General features: G+C 35.0%; 1 protein-coding gene across 1 annotated transcript in view; it reads right to left on the bottom strand.

Annotated features, from left to right (window-relative positions):
- Positions 1–1,882: 1,882 nt before the first annotated feature.
- The window catches only part of LOC131434886 (zinc finger protein OZF-like), a 61,263-nt gene continuing 47,455 nt past the window's right edge, over positions 1,883–15,690 (bottom strand). The window contains exons 2-3 of the mRNA XM_058602126.1: positions 14,164–14,467; positions 1,883–3,450 (exon numbers count right to left, since the gene is read on the bottom strand). Of these exons, the coding sequence (XP_058458109.1) occupies positions 2,176–3,450; positions 14,164–14,467 (1,579 nt within the window). The 3' untranslated portion in view covers positions 1,883–2,175. The remainder of the gene's footprint in view (positions 3,451–14,163; positions 14,468–15,690) is intronic.

Raw genomic sequence — 15,690 nt, 5'->3', positions numbered from 1 at the left:
CAGTCGTTGAAGACTAAGATGTAAAACCGTAAGAAATCTTCTAAATTGGGCTCAAAACAGCTCTAATTTATTGATCATATTAGTTGATGGTCAAAGAAGCCGACTTTGGTAATACCGGTAACTGGATTCCAGTTGCGGAGGTACTGGAAATATTAATCAGAACTCCAAAATGAAACTCAGTCGCTTTTCTCGGAGATGGCTTAACCGACTTTCTCAAACTTAGGCGCTCAATTGAAAGGATATCTCATGCATATTGCCTAAATTTTGTCCGAATGCGACTACCGGTTCTGGAATTACAAGATGATAAGTGTTTTAAATTTCAAACCGTTGCTTGGAGCGGCGATGCAAAAACGTACAATTTTTCAAAAATCGAGCAAGATTTTTTTTCAAGTCGTTGGTTATGTTAGTAGCTAGTCACAGAACCGACTCCGGTTATCCCGGTCCCCGGATTCTGTTTACGGAAGCGCCGAAAATAGAGGTCAAACACTCCAAAATAGAACTCTTTCATTTTGTTTAGAAATAGTGTAACCGATGAAAATACGGGCCCGGGAGTTGCTTTATGACAGGTTCCTATACATGAAAATAAATCCTCCTTGTATTCCCTCCTGAACCTTCCCCCCCCTTCTCGGCAGCCTTGGAGATAGCAGAAGCTTTTAAGGTTTCAGAGGCTGCAGTTGAATTTTATCCGCATCCGACATAACATTCATATTCGAAATGACAGGAAATTGTGTTTAAATTTTCAATTCGTTTCAATTCATAGGTTATGCTAGTGATGATCACACATTTTCCGTTTTCTTTCAAGAGTCAAAGTATTTTGAAGAATACCATTGTGTTACACATGCGAACAAACGTGATAAAAGAAAGGTATCAATACAAATTTAGGTGAATTAAACCCGGCTTTTCTTAAATGCTTCGCTATTATACTTTTACCAAGTCATATGCTAAGCTTTAGTGAAAATCATTTTCAATTCACAACTAGACCTGGTGGCTATTCTTCGTCTATAAGAAATCGGTTTCATATTTATTCTAACGAAATAAGTAAGTTGTAAGCATTCATGGTTAACTCTTAATCTATAAAACCTAACTATAAGTTACTACAAGGTCACTTCAGCAATTTGGATATGGTACTACGTACGCTGAGAAATATCTGATATTACATATACCGTTGTATCACAGTTACAGATTCGCTAAATGTATACTTTTTACAATTGTGAGTGCGTTGCTCAGAATATGAGGAAGCTACAGAATCATTAGGAAGTTATGGATCATAGGCAGTATGTACATAAATTATGTTCAGAAAGAAATTACTAAGTCTAATATCATGGGAAACGTTTGTCATTTTCTGGTCCAACCTGTCGCATTGGAAATAATTAACGATGACACGGTATCTCATTTCCCAGACATTTGGTCATTTTTGTCATTTTCTTTGCACGAATGTCTTACTCAGTAAACAGGTCGGCCTGGTATTCCCTTGATACCCATATTCGGCAATTATTCTATTAGGCTCCGCAAGAAGGTAAGGTTTAGGTCATTAAAGACCCGACGCATTGTTCGCCCCCTGCGTTCTACTTACCCACACGGACGAAGCGTCATTACCATTTTATGACTTACGACGCGTGCTCTCCACGCATATATGAGAAACTGTAAAGATCAAATGTACCAACCGTCGTTGCTGCCAAGACGACAAAAAGCATTTCTATGGGCCGAAATGGCAATAGACGGTTTTCCAGTTTTCTTAGCATTGTTTCCCTCCCTTTGCCACAGACGCTGCTGTCGGGCTGGCTGTTACAAAGTGCAAAGGGACAGCATGATATTTCTAATCTCACAAGAGGATTTCGGAAGCAGCAGGCTTTTATTAAATTAAACTAAACCAGAGCAAAGGTACGGGTTCCAGATATGACTAATATGGTTTTTATTGTAATTTAAATTTATGAAATTATTGCCTCGCAAGAGCTGAATTTTCCAACTCTTTGTCTTGTGTTTCCTTTCAATAGAGATTCGCTGCTTGGGGATCTTTTCGGGAACGCATAATTAAAACTAATCTTATCCTAATCTAAATGGTGTATAACACAAGAGTCCTATATATTTATTATACATATCACAACACTTTTCCTTTTGCTTATCTAGGAATGCATAAAGTACGAGGGCGCGTGTAAAACTGTATCCCTTTGCTAATTATGCCTGACTAAGGTTCAAAATTCCACACATCCCGCACTGGAAGGGACAGTCGTCGGCTTCGTGCAGTTTGAAGTGTGTTGTCAGTTCGTATTCCTCCTCGAAGGATTTGCTACATATGACACATTTAAAGGGCCTCAACTCCACGTTCCGATGCACGGTTTGGTTGTGATTTGCTAGAGCACTTTCCTTCCCGAACAACAAACCGCAAATTTCACATATTAACGAGCTACCCTTGCGGTGGGACTTTTTGTGGAACGTTAGGTGGCTTAGTTTAACAAAAGTTTTACTACAAATATTACACTGATGCTGAGCCTCGTCTCGATGAATGTGTTGCATATGACGCTGGTAGGAGTTTTTATAGGCAAAATTGCGTCCGCATTTCGCACAAGAATACTGTTTGTCCTTAGTGTGAGTCATTAAATGGTCCTCGTAGTGCGATTTGAAACGAAATGTTTTGAAACAGGTGGAACATTTGAAGGCATGATTTCCACTGTGGAGTTGGAGGTGAGCTTTAAGATTGCACGATTGGGTAAACGATTTCCCACATACATCACAGATAAACGGCCTCAGTCCTTTGTGCACTTTTTCGTGCTTTTTGAACGCAAACTTTGACTTGAAGTCTTTTTTACACACATCACATTTGTACTCTTTTTTGTCCTTGTGGAGCTCTTTGTGTACGGTCAACGCGCTTCCCTGTACGAAAGTTTTCCCACAGATGTCGCATCGGAACGGACGCTCGCCAGTGTGGATTCTCGAATGCTGCCGTAAATTGGACCGGAGCTTGAACGTCTTACCGCAGATGTGACACCGGTTCGAGTTCTGCCCCGGATGTTGCAGAACGAGATGCTCCCGGAGCAGTTTTTTCTTCGAAAACAGCTCCTCACAGATTTCGCATTTGTATGATTTATGGCAGCTAGCCTTCCGCTTTTTCTTGTTCTTGATAAGCGATGAATTAATGTCCCTTCCAACGGTGCCCGTTTCTTCCTCCTCCTCGTCGTCGTCATTGTCGTTGTAATCGACTACCACGTGGCCATGGTAATCGCTATTGTCATTGTGAGTGTCACTCTTGTTGTTGTTGTTGTTATCGGGAAGACTTTGATCGTCGCCGGAATCATCCGTTGCGCTGAGTCCTATTCCTTCATCGATACTCGAGATAGAGTCTTCTATTATCGTATCCGGGTTGATTTTTGACATGCGCTCCGAACAGAAGGACTCGAGCGGTGGATATAAATTATGTAGTGGCAGTTCTATGTTCTGGTGAGAAGCGGCCGTCTGAAATCGAAACACAACAAAAAATGGGATTAGTTGAAATGCAAGAGAATTAGAAATACACCGAAGTGCGAATTGAGTCTTTGTGTACTTTCAACCACTCACGAGTTGAACATCAAATGCAACGTTTCTCATTGCATGATAATCACATGTTTTTATAAAGAAAGAATATTTTCAGCAAATCTTTTAAATCATTAAATCATTTTTATTGGTTAGTATCCTGACAATTTTCACAATTGATTCAGCATTCAGAGCACATTTTTTTAAGTGTGCCCAATAGATTGCCTACAACTTCTTGGCAGTTTCCGAGCGACAACGATTAGATAAACCTATATATATATATATATATATATATATATATATATATATATATATATATATATATATATATATATATATATATATATATATATATATATATATATATATATATATATATATATATATATATATATATATATATATATATATATATATATATATATATATATATATATATATATATATATATATATATATATATATATATATATATATATATATATATATATATATATATATATATATATATATATAACACCGTGGTATTCGGATCAGGGTCATTTCGCCGAAAGCCGTTTCGCCGAAAGTCATTTCGCCGAAAGGGTTTTTTCGCCGAAAGGGTTATTTCGCCGAATGACATTTCGCCGAATGGGTCACTTCGCCGAATGCCATTTCGCCGAATGCCGTTTCGCCGAAAGCCATTTCGCGGAAAGGGTCATTTCGCCGAGTACTGAAATCGTCTTGAAATCGTAATTAGAATTGATTTAAATTAAAGACAAACGAAAGATGATAGCGTTAACGCCCGTTTTGTTAACTTATCATTGTACTTCTTGAATAATGATTGATTCTTGTACTTTTGAATAAAGATTGATTCATGAACCTCAGAAAGTAGTTACCAAGAAAACTTTTTGACTACTAGCTAGTAAGCATCAAAGCAGTTGCATAGGTGTATCTACCAGGAAAAAGTAAGTGGTATTTTCCGTTTATTAAGTGAAAATGAAAAAAAACTAATGCGGCTACGCCACATCGTTTTAGTTCATGTGCTGTCCGACCTCGCTACCGCTCGTTCGGACCCTTACTAAAGCAAAGAAACCTAGCTTTTAGTAGACCGGGCAAACGGGGCGGTTACAGGTTTGTATGCAAGAGGCCGCCGCTTCCGACGGCGGGTCGACGGCCGACTCAGCTGGCGTCTTGGCTTCGGTTATGTGGCTGCGCCACATCAGTTATACAGGAGACATAACATGCAGGAGATATGACCCTTACGGCAAAATTACCCTTTCGGCAAAATTATCCTTACGGCAAAATTACCCTTTCGGCAAAATTATCCTTTCGGCGAAACGACTTTCGGCGAAATGGAATTCGGCGAAACGACTTTCGGCGAAATGGCTTTCGGCGATATGACCCGCTCCCGTGGTATTCTATTATTATTATAAGTGTTTTTTTTCGATTTTTGAAAGAAACCAAAGGATTGCTTGTGCATTAATTACCCAAGTAGCATGTTAAGTTGCTGTTCTGTATTTTTCTTCTGGCTGTGCAATTCATCAAGTTTGTTTAAATTACTACTCTAGTAGCTGTTGTTTATATTTATTCACAACAATTAGGCTACTGATACAAAAATTCAGGCAGTAATAAAATGAGCGGAAAAAATTTGCAAAACTCGTGAAAACTACTACGTAATGTAAGCAAGAAATGGAATGACGTTTACAAAAACATTACTATCTTAATTTCTTATGAATAAGTTTCACATTTGATTTTCAATACAACTGCTCTTAACACAAACATGGATCTTGTAGAATAATCTGCCCATGAAAAATTATAATACTACATATTGTAGAGTTGATCTTTTGTGTTATTGTAAATGAAAAATCGGCAACGAACTGCTTTTTTATGGTGAAACATGTGTTCGTATGCCCGAAATTTTCAAGCGCCTTTGAATTAACGTGTGAACCAATTTCAGTGAAAATAACAGACGATTTTGATGACACTAATGTTTCATTGAACCTGAAAAATCTCAAAATGAATTTTTTCGAATATTTTCTAATATGGCATCGATAGTAACAGTGAATTGAATAGAAAATGGTTCACGCAACGTAATGACTTATATTATCTAAATAACAGGAAACATATGTTAAACATGTTAATATTTCGGAAAGAAATGCTCTACGTTTTGTTTTCTATTATTAGTTTAAATCTCCTAGTTGAATTAAACAACAATACAGTATAGTCATTCAAGTCCATGTGTTGGAGTTGCATAAAAAAGTTGCTTCCAATCGAAAATTCTTCTGAAGGCATTTAGGCTCAAAAATCATCCTCTGAATCGCAAACAATTTGGACCACTGTGTACCGGAATAGTGAAAAAGTCGCACAAAAATATCGATATCTCCGTTAAAATTGGACGGATTTTAACAATCTACGGCTTGTTGGATAACTGTTACCATGTAGAATTAAAGTTCCAAAACATATTTTGTTTCAAGGCCAATTGTGACAGATATTACTAAAAGCTGTAATTTTACATTAAATGTTGGATAACTCGGAAAGTAATCATAAAATCTTGATACAAATGAGATTGCTTTGTTCTCATCAGGAAACACCTACATTAAACACGATTCAGACGAATAATCAACTTCGGTCGACAAGATTAGTTTAATAATCTTTTTAGCCGAATATTACTCACGTACCTGACGTTAAAATGTTACGTGAACTTGACGTAGTGTCCCTTCATATGAATTGTTTACAATTAATGTTGTTGTTCCGTAACCGTTCCATGTCGGTGATAGTCGCCTGATGCCACGTGTTAATCGCTCTTACATTTTTTTTGTTTTTATCACGAACTATATTGGTCACCGAATTTTTCGTCGCTTATATTTCACCGGACATAGATATCTTAATAACAATCGATACAACTCGACGAGCAAATGTATGTGTGTGTATGTATATATGTCTGTATATGTGTGCGTAATTACCAGGCGTGTTTTTTCAGAGCTGACTGGATCGATTTTGACTAAAGTAGTTGCAAATAAAATGTCTTTCAAGTTCCAATTTATGCTATAGTTTTTGTTTCAAGATTTTATGATTACTTTCCCCTGGGCTTTGGATGATGAGCTACAGGGTGCGTACCCCCGCTTGGCGGATGGGGGTGGGAGTCAATTTACACTTCGCGTATTGACAAAGTCGGCCCATACCGAGATCTATCGTTCGCTTATAAATGTAAAAAATGAAAATTATTATGTTGTCTGGATCGATCACGGAGTGGACAGGAATAATAGTGCTTGAAATTGACAATAGGTCATTAGGTGGTTTCGAGCATTCTTATGCCTGGATTTGGTCACCAATTTGAATTATCTTGATCCAGTTGGGATTAATGTTAATATATCATATTCGTCCTGAACTTGGTGAATTTAATTCGAAAAGGAGGACTAGTGTTATCAGGAATAGGAGTAAATTGACATCTTATGAACCGTTTAGGAACTTTCAAACCTTTCCGATCCGGTTCGGTATCGGTAATGTTTACAAATTGCAATGACGGCGAAACTGATTGATCAGGTGTAAATACACTCTCAAATCGGAAAAGGTTTGAATGTACTTAGATTTCTCCAACTTGGACACAGATGTCACCTTCTGACTAAGAGTGTGAGATCTGTGTTTCTGGAAGAGAACGGTTCACGTGGACCATTTCATACAGTCACACCTAGTATTTCTTCACGAAATACATGTAGTAGTTTTTGTTTCCTGGATGCGTGCTCAACACTAGAAGGCCCAAAACTTAGTATAGACCTAAATTGATCAAAAGCAGTCAAAATGATTGAAAGAAAGAAAGTCACTGACAGACTAACTAAAAGCTAGTGCAGAGTGCCTGACTGCTTATAACGTTAAATTAAGAGTTAAATAAAGATCACAAAATTCTAAGCAATCCTTCCATTGTTTACATATTGTGACTTTCATGGGCAATCTAGTGTTAAATGCGCACCCTTACATTTTATAATTTAACGAAAGCACTAACATCTGATTTTATTTTATTCTATGTGCATCATGAAAAAATAAATTAAATGAGATTGATGAAGCAGAGGATTATCATCGAGGATTCAAGGCCAGGAAGATGTGAGAAGGAAAACCCCCAGAATGTACCACGATAGTGATGAAGGATGAATATGTTAGGTAACAACCTAACTCTTGGTAAGTAGTGGTGTGATGAAGGAGAAAGGTGAGTGCAACACTTTTTTTTAATCATTTTTATTATTATTATTATTATTATTATTATTATTATTATTATTATTATGAGGAGTAATGTTAATTAAAAAATACCTGGAGATGATCACTGTATATTCGCTGCAATAGTACACCAAATTATTTCTTATTGAAATTATTATTGTTATAGTAATTATTATTATTTCTTTATTCTTGATAAATTATCACATTGAGATATTAACAGGTTTCATAGTCAGCATAGTCAAAAAAGCGATGCAATGGGAAAAGGTAATGTAACGTAACTTCGACAAAGATAGAAATAATCAGAGCAGATGAGAATGGATAGTGTTAGTAGACCAAACATATCTACATTGATTTAGGAACTTTAAAGTAATAATCGTTTGTACCGCTTCAGACATAAAAGACTATATAGGAAAGCAGGGCTAAGACCGAAGCGGATACAGTGCGAAATTTTGCAAAGCTTCATCGACGAGGACATTTAAGACACAGAAGCAGCTGGTAGGATGACAAAATACCAATACGATACAGACGCACGACTCAATGATTGACTGGTTACAGGGTGAAGCACATACTTCCTGCCCAAGTGACAAATTCTCTGGTGAACTTGCAATAGAAGATATTCGTATCTTTCATTGCAAATTGATAACCGAAAAGGAATCTGTCGCTTGGGTTACATGCTGGAGGATTTCCTCCTTCGTTACTAGTGTTCATTTGGGCACCATAGCCTAGTTCGTCTGGTATGGAAAGTGTGGATCGTTATAACAACCCCCCTCGGCCAGAGCAGCCTATAAAGGGAAAAAAAAAAGATTTTATGATTACTTTCCGAGTTATCCAAACTTTTATGTAAAATTACAGTTTTTAGTAATATCTGTCACAATTGGCCTTGAAACAAAATATGTTTTGGAACTTTAATTCTACATGGTAATAGTTATCCAACAAGCCGTAGATTGTTAAAATCCGTCCAAGTTTAACGGAGATATCGATATTTTTGTGCAAGCGAGTTTTTCCCCTATTCCGCACGGAACCACCCGCGATCCCATTTCAACCAGAATATTAGTTGATTTTCTGAATTCGATTGGTTAAAATTTGGTACAACTAATCGATTGTTGTTTCAACTAAACTGTCATTTTTGTTTTTCGATTAGCAGAAACGATGGTTGAAACAACTAATTTAACTGTTTGAAAAAAAAAATGCTGTCAATTAGTGAGGACACATACCTTTCAATTTCAACAAATATTTTAGTTGAAATAACTGGTGTTGTTATTGAAACAAAATTCTGTTAGTTGAAAAATAAATCGGTTTTATTTGTTTTAGACATTGCAAATAGTTGAATTCATTCGAACAATGTTATTGATTTGCGAAAATTTTAGTCAATTTATATGAGCTTGGGTGCATCAACCGCTGGGAATTGGAATTTTGCGACGGCAATTCAAACGCGCCATTCAATCGCAGCGCGTTCTGTGTGTTTGAAACCCTTCGCTCCTGTTACTTTCATAAATTAAATTCATGTCAAAAAGCGTTTTATTGCTAATGCATGAGCATCATCATCGGTATCAAACAGCTGGAAGTAAAACAGTCTGCTGAAAGTGAATCAATGATCGAATTTGAAGCTTAAAATTTTTGCGCATACCTGAAAGATTACGAGATGATCATTCATTACAATTTCTAATTTGTCACCAAATCTTCTTCATCTTAAACAAGGCTAACTTTATCACAACACCGCTGTTAGATAAACACTTGTTATCATAAATTTCTCAAATCGAATGAACACAATTTCACCGAACGCTGTAACCATCGATGTTGTTTTCATTGACATTTTGAAGCGACGCGAACAGATTTCAACTAAAAAAGTTGTTGATTTTGCATTGCAATTATTGTTTTGCTTTCAACTGTCTTTGGCATTTGACAGCATTCAAAACAACATATTTTTCAACTACTTGAATATATGCAAATCAAAAACCATATTGGTTGAATCAAAAAGAAACTAGTTAAATCAACTATCGCCAAAAACAAAAACTGCGATATCGCAATTTTATGATCGAAGGGTTCTCCGTGCGGTACACAGTGGTCCAAATTACACCAAAACAGGTTTTTTGTTTGCGATTCAGAGGTCGATTTTTGAGCCTAAATGCCTTCAGAAGAATTTTCGATTGGAATTGTCCCTTTCTCTTGATAAAATTCAAAGTGAGGTTAAAGTGATAGAAAATTCATGTCTTCGAAGAAGTTGTAGACCAGAGCAGGAGCACCGATTTTGACCAAACTAGTTGAAAATGGAAGGTCTTCCAGAAAGTATATACGCTATTGATTTTGTTTTTGGATCTGATTACTTTCCGAATTATACAAACTTTTATATCAGAAATTGTAGTTGCTTGACAATGTCTGTCACAATTGACCTTGAAGACTAAAAAATTCAAATTCCAAATTTAGATACTTTATCGTGATATAAATCAAACGAGTCGTAAATTGTAAGAATCCGTTAACTAATCAAGGAGATGTCAAATTTTTCGCCATATCCCAATAGTTGGGATTTTGAACGAAGGTCGATGAGGTTACATTTGGAACCAAAAATAGACACAATTTTCAATACAATCGTTTCTGAGTGATTGAAAGTTTGAGTATAGTACTCTTTGCCACAGTATTTTAGCTCAATTTGTTTTTATCACATTCGACTGTTCGACTGCGACGTATTATCCCAAAATGGGAAATTCGGAATTTGCTTCGAATTCAAAGTGATAGCCAATGCATTTCTATAACTAATTAGATTCTAACTAAATAGATTGTAACTATAATCACTGAAAAACTAAATTTCATATCATTCATATATATTTAAGAAAATATGTACATTTATTCAAATGAATGACAAGTCTTTCTAGTAACAATTTTCGAGAGACAATCTATTGCTGATGCAGAAAACATGTGGATCGATAAAAAAGGTATCATTCACTGGTAGGTGGATTAAGTATGTTTTGTATTTAAAAAATCGGAAATTTGATAATTTTAATTCATGAATAAATTTTTCGGCGAATTTAAATTTTTGAAATTAAGAAGTGTTTTATTTTTTCAACTCATTTACCCAGAATAGTTTAACTTTTGTAAAAGAGTTTTTGATTTTTATTTTATATTGTAGAATATGATGTTATGAGTATTCGCAGAATTGGTTTGGCAAGCAGATCAAAATACAATTCGTAGAAATCTTCTAATATTGTTGATTCATATGTGTTACAATATGAAAATAATGTCACTCAGTTTTCTTATAGTAGACTGATTTGAGTTTTTTCAGAAAATTAGATTCAATCGAACAGGATTTTCATTCGGGTCAGGAATTACATAATGTGTCTTAAAAGAAACGATATAAAGATGAGCATACACCTTAGAAGTAAATTGATCGAATTCAAATGAATTGCTAGTTGATGCACAAACTAACTCTCGTCGACTGATCCTCGATTACTAGCATCATCGGAAATAATGGTCAAAAGACACTGGAATTTCACTAGTCTCAGATCTATTACAGATTTGAAGTGTTAATATCATTGTATTATTCCATAGCTTATAGCTACACACAAGTTTTTGATTTGCATGTCATGTTTTATAATCAAATTATAAAATAAATTTTCTGTCAACTAGAGGCGAATTCACCTATACATCGCTAATAGTATCAACACTTTTGTGTGCAAAATAAATAATTGCATTGTCATCTGGTACCAAACGAAGAAGTTCTTGGGCTATTTTGACAAAAAATATAACCAAAACTTTTATTTCTGAAGGGATAGAAAATTTTTTTCTTCTACAAAATTTTAGAACTGTTAAAAATAATTTACTTTGTCAAATATGTATACCAAAAGTCTAGGTCGCACCGTTTCGGATATACAAAGCGTTTTTATGTCTACCCCCTTAAAATCAGTTTTTTATTCATAACTTGTTTCGAGTTATTTTGTTATGCATACTTTGTTTGGAATAATTGTAGAAAATAAAAAATTCCATATTTTTGTTGAAGGTAGTGCATAGGTTTGTTCTTTTTTGGCAAAGTTATACAACATTTAACCTTTTTTCTACCTATTATAAAACCACAGACTAACAGACATGACTGTATGAGCAAATTTTTATAAAAATAATTTTTCGTGGTGCACTAGTTCCACCTATATTGTACTGCGCGAACTATTTACTATCGGTACACCCCTTGTGTTATGTGAAAGTTATTTTACTAGTTGGTTTCCCCTCGTTTGTCAACACCGATCAGCTGCTAGCAGGGATGCCTGATTTCATCATAATATTTGAAAATTACGTTGACAATATATTTAACTTTTTTAGTGATGTTGGAAGGTAACCATTTATTTTTCTCAACGTTGCTCATCTAGATTATTTTTTATTGTATTGGTAATTTTCATCCGAAATTAAGTGGCGGTGGACCAGAAGCAAGTAAATATTGTAACAAAACTGGTTCGCACAATTATGTATATAGTTTTGGCAATATGTATTAAATCTGTATCCTGCATGAAATTCGCATGGACGTATACGAATCAATACATTACAGGTAATTGTGTATAAAAGGCAACTCTGTTGGTAAATGAAAAAAAAAATAAACACAGTCTAGATGACAGACAGGATGTTTTTGATAGCGTAACGTGGCGACATCATGACATATGCATGTACTGTCCCAACTAAAGGAATATTCGAAATGACCGTTAAAATAATTGAAGAATCTAATTTTAGTGTCCTGTCTGTAAGTCTGTGATAAAACCTTGCACCGAAGCGAAATATGCAACTTTATGCAGCTGATTTTTACAAAATTTATAGAAAATAGATATGCCCAATATTATCTAAATCTAAATCTAAGTGGAACTCGATGAAACTTTTTTTCAGTTTAGTTAGTTTTAGTTATTGAATTATGGCCTAATCCAATTGTTTTTCCAATGAGAATATCTTAAGTATTATTCGTGCTGAAACCATAAATGGTTAATAAACGGAGGGCGTCACGCGTCTGCTATTTCTGTAACTCACTTTTGCAGTGAGCGTCGCACGATCAACATCTCGTCTGAAAAATTGTGTTGCTTCGCGATAACTCAATCTATTTACACATTTAAACATGGAATCTCTTCGTAAAGGTTTGTGCTTTTACAATACTTTATCATATTTTGTTTAGAAAACATTTTCCCTTATATAAATATGTTGAACTTTTGATAATTTTTAGGATTTTCAATAATTAAAACTACCTTTGAAAAGACCTAAACAAATTGCATCAAGTTCCACTTAGATTTTTTCTGATATTGTTAATTGTCAAAAAGCAAACAAAATAAAAATCGCAACAATTTGCTTAAGTTGCGCGTGCAAGCATGATCTTGTTTATGCGTGTTTACGCGTGTCCAGACTGGTAGTCGCTGGTTTCACTTCTCCTCGAAAATCGGATAGAAATATCTTTCATATATTTGCATACATGCATAGCATGTATAGTAAAAATCTATATACATTATTATCTTGTTAAACACTATATTAATTTGAAAGCTGGAAAGGAATTGTCACTGGAAGCAATTGATATGATAGAACTTACAACAGAATAAGAAAATACAGAGCAAGAAATTAGCGACTCAGAAAACTCGAACGATAGCGTGACTAATACTGATTGATCGAATGCAATGCGACTAAGTGACCTATTGTAATGATTTATTAGGTAACATTGATTACCTAATTGATTGATTAGGTTGTGAAAAGTATTTTTTCTCATATTTCTACTCATTTTAATGTTATCTAAAACTTTGTAGTAGATACTTAGGTAATTAGGTAGATTCTACGTAGATAAATCCAAAAGAACTGTTTTTTTTAAATAAAGCGAATATATCTCAAAAAATAATTTATTTACATTATTTATATCTTCAGCAAAAGTACTTCAAATGTTTTTTTCTTCAAAACGAAATAAAAAAAAACAATTTTTTTGCGGAAAAAAATATTTATATTCGAAATTGGTACTATCCCCTTAACCAAAATTAAGGTGCCACTTTCAAAAGAAGCGTTTTATAATCTTGTAAAACTTCTTCGAAGACATGTTAGCTCTTAAAAATCATTGAAAGTCAGTAAAGACTTATGACCGTCTTTTTCCAGTTTTTGGTGTGGCGATGCAAATAATGGAATACGCCTTCTAAATTTAGCTCATAACAGATTACATTTTATAAAAGTTATGCACGGTTATGCCCTAGCTCTCTTTTATTCATGATTCAATTACTTTTCGAATCCCTTAGTAATATTTATAAAAAATGATTAATATGAGAAAGACATGATTACACCTCTAAGTGGATTAAAACAATTTTTTATTTTTGAATGTCAACTCGTTCAACTAGATATTTCAAAATTAAATTTTGATAAAATATTTTTTCATAGCTGAGTAAATCGTTGATAATAATTAAATAAGAGTGAGCTTTTGAAAAACCAAAGATCTCATGGTAATTATTTTTGATCACTTATCTAAATATAGCTTACCTCAACAGTGGTGATGAAACTATCTTTGACAAGCCAGTTCTGGGCCATCATCAAATCCACACGACTTTCTCCACAATCTGCAAGTGTCGGTTTACTCAAGCAAGTATTCATTCGGTGCCTTCTCTTCGCCAATTTCAGCTGTTGGACCGCATTCCCATCGATGGGATCGACGGGCGCAACAGGATCGTCATCGCCCATAGAACTGCGGATGTCGTTAACGATTTCCACCGTGGCATACTCGAGCGTAGAAAACTGGACAGCAGGTGTATACTCGACCGTATGTGGCACGTACACGAGGTACAGGCTGTTTGAGAAAAGGGAGGAAAAAATTATGAAATATGACACATATAAATGACCATCAGAAACCATTTAAGGATACATTTAATATCATTTCGGTGACTTTAGACTCGGTTCCGGATTTAGGACATTGGCTAACTGAGCAGTGGACCGGCGGTAACTCTCCCGAGGTAGGAATAATCGTATAATTTTGTCATTTATTTTGGCTCATGGACGCAATATTGCTTTATTACTAAGTTTAGGTAGGGGAAAATTAAAGTAATTTTGCACGCTTTGATATTGGGTAGTAGAACTAAGAATGGTGCGTTCGTACCGAATGCATTTGTGAAGACATTTTACTTTTCATTCCCCTCAATTTTCACCAGTCCGAAGACTTTTTGTTATTGCTGAAAGTTCTTTCGATTCAATCGTTCAGGACTTGAAAATTACAAACAAAAAGAAGGCTAGATCCCCCAGAGTTACTCTGTCCATACTCGCATATCAGTCATAGGCGATTTTAAGTTAGCTCGAGAAATGAAATCTATCCCCAATATATTCTCAAAAATTGCAATCAAATTTGAGGGTTTGATCAGTACAATGTGAAAAATATCAACTCATGTCTGTCCCATATGCAAAGTAACCGCATGCCATCCCATTCAGTACAAATTTCAATAATTACATTTGTTGAAATATTGAAATAGCAAAGGTGTATTACCGATATTTCATGTAATAATACCATGTTTTAGCATTAGCTAGCACAATAAATCAAAAAATTCGGAAATAAAATGTTGATCCTCTCAAAACCTATTTTTCCCACTTTGAACTATGTTATGTTATAGAGTTTGTATTGACCCCGATTTTAACCATCATGGTCTTTCACCGTGAGATACTTTGAATAAGCGATTTTTAGTAACATATGTTGTATTATCTTATGTGATCCCGTTAAATGAAAATAGAATTAGTTCTCGTTATCTTAAAAAAAAAAACAAAACAAAAAATACTAGCACAAAATTTATTAGCCGAATGCGGTTCTCAAACGTTCTAAAACTTTAAATTTGTTGGACTAATTTTCAATGTTTGTGGTGAGGAGCAACAATCAACCTCAATAACTTTGTTGGTACAAATTGGCCTTCTGTCAGCCATCATAATTAACATCCCAAATTTGTGCCACCCGAAATAGATATCGAATCAATCCACCCCAAGGATCGGCCGGTTTAGAGGAAATTCCCTCATCGTTCCTGAATGATGATT

Source organism: Malaya genurostris, chromosome 3, assembly GCF_030247185.1.
Source record: "Malaya genurostris strain Urasoe2022 chromosome 3, Malgen_1.1, whole genome shotgun sequence".
In the NCBI taxonomy this organism is placed as follows: domain Eukaryota; kingdom Metazoa; phylum Arthropoda; class Insecta; order Diptera; family Culicidae; genus Malaya; species Malaya genurostris.
Note: the sequence above shows the minus strand (reverse complement) of the source record. Positions and strands in the feature narration are given on the sequence as shown.